We start from the raw sequence: 9,461 nt of genomic DNA on the forward strand, positions 1-9,461 counted from the left end.
CACACAGGCTGCGGCTTCGGCTGACTTGTAACATAAACATATAGACATCCTCAAGCCTCCTGTTAGGGTCCATCAGAGCACCCTCCCCCAGCACTCTGATTCCCCTCTCCCACCCTCCTCTCTGTCATCATTTCTGTCATTATTTCCTCCTTTTGATGTGAGGTTTTTCAGCCCTCTTTAGCTTGTGTTACTTGTGTTATCTCTGGTCACTCATCTGCCTCTGGAAGGCTTCACACTCATCGTTATTTCTTGCCTTGATGTGAACGCATTCATTTCGTTTCGAGACAAACCCTCCAACCCCCTCACATGTTGACTTATTGCTTGCCAGACTCAGTCGTTATTATGTCAGCGCATTAAAAGCAAATAATACTCTCTGTACAGTGTTAGTTGTGACAAGATTCATACAAATACGTATCCAACTGGTGCTCTACAAAGGGTGAAGTGTTTCACTCATGCAGAGAAAGTGTTAAAACAGGTTAGAAAACCTGGACTGACAGATTTGTAAAAACATGTTCAAACTTGTCCTGTGCAGGCTGTTGGAATGGAATCTCTCCTAAGTTGTGAGGCCCCTGCACTCCTTGTCTAGGTCGTCTAGTCTGCCTGATTGCGGATAGCCATTTTGTGTACTTTTCATCTACCAGAGAGTCTTGATTGTGCTGCACTTGTGCAACAGCTCTATTGTGTGTGGTGGACAAAAGCTGAAATCTCGCAGCCATCCACATAACAGCTTCTGAGCACTGAGTCTGTCTCATCTTCAAAAGCATAGTCTGAAGATATACAGTGTTTGCTCATTATGGGCCATTCAATAGATAAATCACACATAATAGCACAGCAGAGATAAACTGGTCTTTGTCTACCCTGCCCAACAATTGACATACAGTGTACCTCATCAGAGACTGCATTTTTTTTTTGCTTTTTCAGGAAGCTGGAAAAAAGGGTTTGATGGACAAGATACATATGGTGCAGGAAGTAGTGATGGCTGTCCAGAATGTTTTGGAAGAAATCGCAAACATCGGAGAGCGAATGAAGAAGTAATTTAACCATTTTCTATTTGTCACAGCAGCATTGACTTTATTTATCTTATTTTTTATTAATAGTGTTTGTGGAATCAACATTAATCTGACACAATAATTCTCTCACAGCATATTCAACTGGTCGGTCCCATTCCTGTCATGTCTGGCCTGCTTAGTGCTGTTTGCGGGAACAGCACTATTGTATTTTATCCCACTGCGGTATATTGTGCTGATATGGGGTAAGTTGTACATCTGAAAAAACAATGTTATTCATAAAATTATAAAGGAACAAAACATGTTTACATAACTAATACCTAAAAGCTAACAGACTCCCACTGTGTGCTTCTTGCTAGATTCTTAATTCTTATGACCATAACATCCCAACAAAAAGTATAAAAATCAATGCCTGTACCATTGTTGCAACACACAACTCATATTCAGTCTAACTGCAAATCCACGATTTAATGAAGTGCGGTAATTTAAGAACTCTGCCATCCCTACACCTCTGCAAATGCACAGAGATCAGACAGCTGCAGAGGTTTGCTCTGCTCAGTGTGGGCTGATATGGCAGAGCCCAGCAGAGGCAAGGCCTAGGGTTTGTGTGAAAACAAAGCAAAGCAGAGGTAGAGTAGCAAGCTGTATATAATACATGATGTCCTTGGGCAGTCTGTAGGCTCCTGGTCTAGCCTCTCATTATCTGCTGTAGTCATACAGAATAGACAGTCATCTCAGTGGTCAGGGAGATATGCTGCCCTTAACAGGCTCTCCTCCTCCAGCTGTAAGCCCACAACCACTGTACTTCCACACTGCCTTCAACACAATCAATACCAAAAAACCATCATATCAAACAAAAACACACAGTCTGAGACACTCCTCTGCCTCCCCAGTTAACCCCCATCTTTGTGGTTGCAAGGCAAGCCTTTCAAGTTGCTTGCACATATTTAAGTCCTTAGGTTCTTTGTCTGCATGTTGAGGTAAGGCAGTACCAAGCTGTGAATATAATGGTCCCATTACAAGACCCCAGAGATATTTTTTTTTTCTCTGTGGTATGCAGCCATGTGCAAAGTAAATATAGAAATGATCAGTTTGAAGGAAACAAAAGTGAGAAGAAGCTACCATGAACTTTTGCCTGTTTTTCAAATTGAAGTAACTAATTGATTGATAAGAAAAGTGTTTCTTTATCCTTTCTTGTCTCCATTTTACTGGTCAGTTTGGCTAAAGAGTATCAACGGAAATAGCATCATATAATGCAGATACACTGGTAGGAGCTCCATACTCTACACAGATAGGGTTACACAACTCTATTTATTATTATTAGTTTTTATACTGTAAAACTGCATAAAAACATGCTGGTCAGTATGACAACTTTATTTATTAATGTGTTCTTGTTTTCACAGGCGTTAACAAATTTACCAAGAAGCTGCGCAACCCATATGCTATTGACAATAATGAAATACTGGATTTCCTCAAGAGGGTGCCTTCTGATGTTCAAAAGGTAAGGGTCCAATTTTACATACAGATAGGGAGGGAATTCCCTGAAGATGTCTGCATTATTTGCTGTACCAGAATTCCCAAGTGTTGCAGAAATATATCCTCTAGCTTTGTTTGATTATTAATGGACTCTCGCCTTTAAAGCAGCACTGGCCCAATTATTCCTCAGTGCAGTACCATGTAGTCGCCGCACCGCCTGAGTGAGGAGATGCTCAGATCTGTCCTCAGCCATATTGCTGCAGCCTCGTCCGTTATTAGCAATTTTGTCTGTCTGATTGAAGCGCTAGCCTGTGACATTAAAGTTGGTGATTGGCTGAGGGCCAGCAGAGGGCTCCTGACGTCTCTGGCTGTTGTGTCAGCACAGAAACTCTGATGTGGCCTCAGTCACTTCAGGGTGGTAGAGTCAATTAATGTAGTCGTGAGCCCCGGTCGTCTTGCTGGGTGCCATATGTGATTACATATTAGCCATGGCTGATATGTCATTTGCATTTACATCACAGAGCTGGGGAGAGCTGTCAGGGTGTTGTAAGTGGTGCTGGGTGCTCGTCGTTGTCTGACTGAGAATTTTGCTCTGCCAGGAAATGAAGTGCCACAGTAGTGCCTTCATCTCCCAGGTAACTCACCAGACAGAATTCAGTGAAAAATCCTGACAGTCTGGATCTGGAAAGACACTCTCACCCCAGTCTGTTTCTCTGCTGCACCCTTGATGTCCTCCTGCAGCAAGCCGTTGCTGACTTCTCTATGATGTTGGAGGGAGCCTGTGTTGTTTGAGATTTGGCTGACTGAGTTGGCAAAACAAGGTGGTGAATACATTTTGATTCAGAATGCTTTGTATGTCTTCTTCCCCATTGGGATATGATGTTTGAGCTTTGAAAATGACTCACATTCAAATCCCATGGAAACAATACTTTTTAGCCTGGTTTAAAAGAGAAACTACATCTTGAAAATAGCTCCAATCATAAAAAACAAAACACCCTTAAGATTCATCATAAGTACGTTTCATTATGTACTGTGAAAAATAACCTTAACATCATATACACCGGAGACCCAAAACAATAGACCACATATTTTGTTTTTGTTGACTTAGAACTTCAATCCTCAGATAGGTGTGGACACAAAAACACCACAAAGGCTGAAAATTGACTCCTGTCTTTCTTGCAAATGTGACTTGGCAATTAGTGCCTGCGCAAATCTACAAAGTCTGCCTCAAACGGGGACTTCTGACAACACTGTGTCTGTCCTGAAATAAGAAGCATCTGTCAGTTCTGAGGACAGTTTCATGTTCTGATGCAGGAGGCAGTCACTTTGTTCCCACATTCCATCTCCCATTCTAATAATGGAGACCAGCTAATTAGCATAGAGTTCTTACCTTTATTCAACAGATTCAACGTATTGTTTGAGCTCAGCAAGCATGCTTCAAAAGCAAGTTTACAAATTCTAGCCCTTCTCCTTTTCAGTTTACCCTATGATCAGAATTCTTTGGATTACGATGGCAATTTTGAAAACAAAAAAATACGGACACTTGAATATAATTTCTTGAATTTCAAAGATAACACAATTTTACAACATAAATTTATTTTCTAAATCCGTTTGAACATCAAGGAATTTCTGAAAAAAAAAAGGAGGTCTGGAACTTGAGTGAACCTGTCTCAAGCTTAATTCTACGTCTGTAGAATTAACAAGTAGAAGAAAATAAGGTTGAAAGTTCAGATGTTACATTTCAGGTCTAATTTTTGCCTGGAGAAATCAAAGTCACACCAAGGTTCTGTAAGAAAGCGATGTTGGTAACTTTTCAACCTAAACAACACTGGCTTTATCGTATTCTTGAGCTTTAACAAAGTTTTCTTTAGGGGACATAACTTACAGTGAGTGATTATGCAGTTTGCAACTCCCTCACTGGCCTGGCAGGTCATCTCAACAGTTGATGTCTGTTTCTAATATTGTGATTGTGGTGCAGAATGAGGGGGGCGTACACTGGTACGGAACCCTTGACTCTTCAAATCCTTCCTCCCTGTGATTAATCCCCTCTGCTCCTGTGTTTAAAAAATGATTCATTACAGGCGAGCCCGCCTCGCTTTCCCCTGCACCAGCTCTCCTCAGGGGAGCCATTACCGTGCGCTCCACTGAGCTCGGATTACCTGCCTCTGACCAAACTCCTGTTTGTTTTTACAGGTGCAGTACAGCGCGCAGAAAGCGCCCACCAGCCAGAGCCAGCCGCGGAAGAAAAGGTAAGCTCCGCGGACACGCTGGATGAAAGGCTGGTCTCCTTTTGAATATAGTACGACGCAGTCCACCTGACAACAATGCTCCAGTGCCAGCAGAACCCATGACCCTGTGCGCCCCACCATAGCACCCTAACTCTGCCCCCTGCTGCTGAGGGGCAGCCAGCCGCACTCTGGCTTGTGTGTTTGCCACCCCCCTGACAGGGGCTGTGAACTGCAGCAGCTAGGAGGGCAGCACATGGCGCTGTCAATCACAAGCCTGGAGGTAAAGAAAAGAGAGTGCTGCAAGGCTCAGCCTTCATCTTTGGATGTATTTTAGCAAAGGAATGAAAAGCGTTGGGTTTGGCTTACCTCAGACCTCCACTGTTTTTCTTTTTTTCTTTTTTTTTTTACTTTGGTGAAACTGAGAAATTTGCCTTAAGGTAAAGTTAATATGAGCTTAACAGTTTATGGAAAACAAATCATGGCAATGTTTTTTTCTCTATCCATGTGTTAATATAATTAAAAGTCAAAAGGTCATGTATAGTATATCACAATGATTTTTCAATGATTTTTTAAATAATCAGGGAGAATCAATGTTTTATCACACATTAAACATGTTAGGACAGAGTACTGAATTCTTTACTATATATAATATCATGCTGCCAGCTTTCTTAATTTTATCTCAGCAATAAATGTATTCAAGTACTGTGTGTGTATTATTTCTGGCTGCCTTTATTTTTTTAACTAAAGTCTCTATGTTATGTTAGACTAATTCATTTGAGAGTTTTATTTTTACTCAGTATCATGTGTGAATCATCAAATGAAGAATTTGCAAGTATCCTGAATAAAGAATCTTGATCAGCTTGAGCTCCTGTTTTTGCCCGTGTTTTTTTCAATAACTGCACTTTAGTGAGGATGGATTACACCACTTCTTTACTTGAATACACAGTAAACACATCTGATTACACAACATAGCCATTGGAACAGAGCTCACACACCGGCCACCGCTGCGCCTTGGTTACCGAGCTCACATCAAAGCTGTGTGGCTCCTGTGTGCTTCCTAATGCAATGCTTTGTTGCCTTCTCACAATAACAGGGTCCAGATGAGAGAGAAAGAGCTCATCTCACAGAGAGTACTCTCTCCATCCTCAGCACTTAGTGCTTTACATTTCCACTAAAATCACCTGGCCTATCAAATGGTTACACACACACATACACACACTGTGTTTTCCATCTGTCTTCCCACAATAGTTTTTCCAAGTAGAGAGATGTATTATATCATCCATCACTTTTGTCATTTATATTAAGTTTACATACCAAGAAGTAACCAGTTAAAGACACCTTTTGACATTTAGATTTTTGCAAAACTGCCAAGCAATTTTAGATTATTCTCATATAAATGCACGACTGAGAGAACAAGTTTCTTCAAAATATTTATAATTAATACTGCATTGATTCATTATATCAGCTAGTCTACATAAGTCTGCCAGTTGAACTCTCACCATGCAAATTAACGTTAACATGGAAAAATAAGGTTTCTTCTATCTCTGCTTTCTATCTTTCTGATAGTAGACAAATGAGTACTCCCTTTTAAAATACACATAGTTAGAACTGGAGTTGGGCTGAACTGAGGCTTGGACCCCAGCAATGGGAGTTTGTTGTAACTGATTGGGGGACTGAGCCTTGCGGCCGGGTGCCCCCCTCCTCAGCAGTAGCATGCTGGTGAAAGAGCATCCATCTGTGCTTTGTGAAGAGTTTGATTGGCTCAGGGGGACCTGGTGGAGCCCCGGGCTATCTCTTTTGACAGGCTGATAGAGACATCACTGGGCTCTCCCAGGAGCTGCCACCAGGGGTCCATTTCAAAGTGAGAGGGTGTGGAGGTGACCCTGAGCTTCTGACGAGCCAAATCCCACACACTGGCTGAAACCCTCCTACATTCCTGGCTCCATCAGGGCTGGGGAGGGGTGGGGGGGTGGGGGGGCTGGTTTTGGCTCTGCTGGGAGGAGGGCAGTGCTGGGGAGGGAGGGGGTGGGGGGTAGAGGGTATAAGCAGATCACTGGCAAGACCCGATGAAGTGTCCCCAAGAGGTGAAACCAATTAAGCAATACTCCCAGGGTACTTTTAATCGACATTTCAGCAAACAACCAAATTGCCGCACCAGGACATCTAAATCTCTCTGAGACACGTAAAAATAAGAACCTGACAATTAGTTGTCATGTAAATCCCAATTTAAATAAAAAGTCACTTAGGAGCATTGCAATTTTTAAGTCAAAATAACATTGTGTCATGAGCAGATATATTATTGAGGCAAATGCTGCCAGTGACATTATGAGAGGTCATATGGGAATACGGTTGCCTGCCTCCAAGCTGTCAAATGTTTGAATCTGTGGCACTGAGGTTGTGGACTTGGATGTTCCCGGTATCATTCATAGTCAATGGATCATACAGAAGAGTCTGACAGGGTTACAACAATTGTTGATTTGGCTCTGCATGCACCAATGCACACTCATACTGTCTACTCATACACACACACAGACACACATAAGTCCCTCTTCAAAGATGTGCAATCATATTTAAGGAATTATTTATCAATGTATTATCTCCTGGGAAGACTGTGAATCTCTGCAGAGGAAGTCACCGTGCAATATGGTCCCTGAATGCAGTGGGGAAAATCCCTGGATGTTTTACAAGCTTGCTAATGAACATTTGAGCCACACAGCAGTTAACATTGTCTGATCACATTTTTTCTCCAGTAGTTGTTGTTGTTGTGCATGGTGTGGCAGTGATGTCTTCATCAGGCTGTCAAAAAGGAAGTGCCTGCAGCTGTGGCGGATCCCCCCAGAGCCTGTCACACTCCTTGTTTCCATGGCAGTCCTTCAGGCAGCACCACAGGCAGGCTGTGTGCAAGGACCCATACAACCTGTTTTTTCAGCAGCCGCTCCTGTGATGTTCAGCCCCGGAGCGGGCGTCAAACTACCAAGTGCAGAAAGAGAGAACACTGCACCCTTTCTCTTTGTCGCCGTTCTGTGTTGCTTTATAAGGAGATGCATAGCAAAAAAAAAAAAAAAACCCTCCTCATTTGAATAAGCCACTATTCTCAGCATCTCCTTAGTAATTGTTACATGTGCAATGCCATTGACCTCCTCTCTGAGAGACATAATGTTCACAGTACGACAAAGTAACAAAAGCACAACTCATAGTTGACTTACATGTGTTAAAGCTCTTATGCACATGTTATTTGGTCTGCTTGTACCACCTGAGAAGCGGGTCATAGAGATCAGTGGCTGCGCTCCAAGTACCAACTGGCTTAAATTAGAAGTGCAGAGGTTATAATCTGCCTCCAGACAGAACCCTGACACCAATAAAGAGCAGGATTTACTGGGCATCAACTCAGAAGAACACAATCCAAATGACAGACCAGACTGTGTTTGCTACAATTACTGATTGTTTTGCCTAGGAGAGCACATCTACCTAAGGAGGCTGCATGGGGAGCGCTTAAAATTATCCTATAGCCTGTTTTTGCTGTTTGTTCCAGATCATAACAGTCGGCGCATTGCTTTAGTCTCTCACAGTGATATAAGATATAAATCACAGTAACCAGAATTGATGTTGTCTCTGGGAATAGGGGTGAAAATATGTCTGCGATAACCGACAGAGATAACAGAGAGAAAAATGGTCGCTAATAGCAGCTGTTTGCAGTGGCTCCAGTTTACTAACAATTCATTTTGTGGCCCACAGTACACACTGGTGTTAAGACATGGCAAAAGCCATAATTCTTTGTAGCATCAAGAATAGAAGATGGCCTTTAAGAGCTGAAATTAAATCATTGGCCTTTAAAAGCATCTCTCTAAGGGGCGAGCTGCATTAATAAATTCAACTGATTCTGCTTTAATATTATTCAGAGTGCATTAAAATGAAGACAACAGCTGGGATCATGCCCGGTCTCGGGAGTATTGCTTGGGCCAATGAGTGCCGGCGAGATGCAAAGCATGTCTGAGCGCAACCCTGCGTTGTGGACGGGGGGCACACAAGGTCTCGGTGTTACAGGTGCAGGCCTGACAGTTGCTGTTCCCGGATCAGAGGTTGTTGGGTACTGACACTGGCCACAGGACAGCTACTGCCTGACTTAAAAAACAATGTCACATGGGAATAGACACCCAGAGCCAATCAGGCCAGCTACTGCCAAAATCATGACAGTACTGCTTATGAGAACTACAAGAACCTTCAAACTATTAAATGTTTTTATAGCCACTGTACCAAATACTTATAGACTCACTTTGTTATGTTGAAAAATGGATAAACTGTAGAAGGAAAAACTGTTCTGTGCTTTGAAAAAAAAAGAGGGGAAATAAAGTGTTAAGCTTTCTGACATTTGGTGTTACATCAGTGCTCTATAGTTAGCAAGAGCACATGCGTCAGGAAACAATACAAAGAATAATTGAACTGCATATTTCATTCTAATTAACAGTGATATAACGCAATGTGACTCTCAGCCTCCTGAGGAAAGAGCACCATATTTTGTTTGATGAATCTGCTAAAGCCACAGCTAGTCTCACCACTAACCCCTGGGGAATCAGGTATCATTAGAGATATGAACAGATCTGCTTTTTGTCTCAGTGAAAGAAGGGGAAAACACATTTCCTCAGCTCTGGCACATGGGTGAATGTGAAAGTGTTCAATATTAATAGCCTTTCATCAAGGACACAATTAGGACACCTCTATTTGACACATTCTATAGGTTCTGAATGAATAT

General features: G+C 42.2%; 1 protein-coding gene across 1 annotated transcript in view; it reads left to right on the forward strand.

The window, feature by feature from the left end:
* Positions 1-5,575, forward strand: part of mctp2a (multiple C2 domains, transmembrane 2a) — a 34,632-nt gene extending 29,057 nt beyond the window's left edge. Inside the window, exons 21-24 of the mRNA XM_067589701.1 lie at positions 922-1,031; positions 1,143-1,252; positions 2,411-2,508; positions 4,677-5,575. Coding sequence (XP_067445802.1) covers positions 922-1,031; positions 1,143-1,252; positions 2,411-2,508; positions 4,677-4,736 — 378 coding nt within the window. The 3' untranslated portion in view covers positions 4,737-5,575. The remainder of the gene's footprint in view (positions 1-921; positions 1,032-1,142; positions 1,253-2,410; positions 2,509-4,676) is intronic.
* Positions 5,576-9,461: the final 3,886 nt, after the last annotated feature.

Source organism: Thunnus thynnus, chromosome 5 (assembly GCF_963924715.1).
Source record: "Thunnus thynnus chromosome 5, fThuThy2.1, whole genome shotgun sequence".
Lineage (NCBI taxonomy): Eukaryota > Metazoa > Chordata > Actinopteri > Scombriformes > Scombridae > Thunnus > Thunnus thynnus.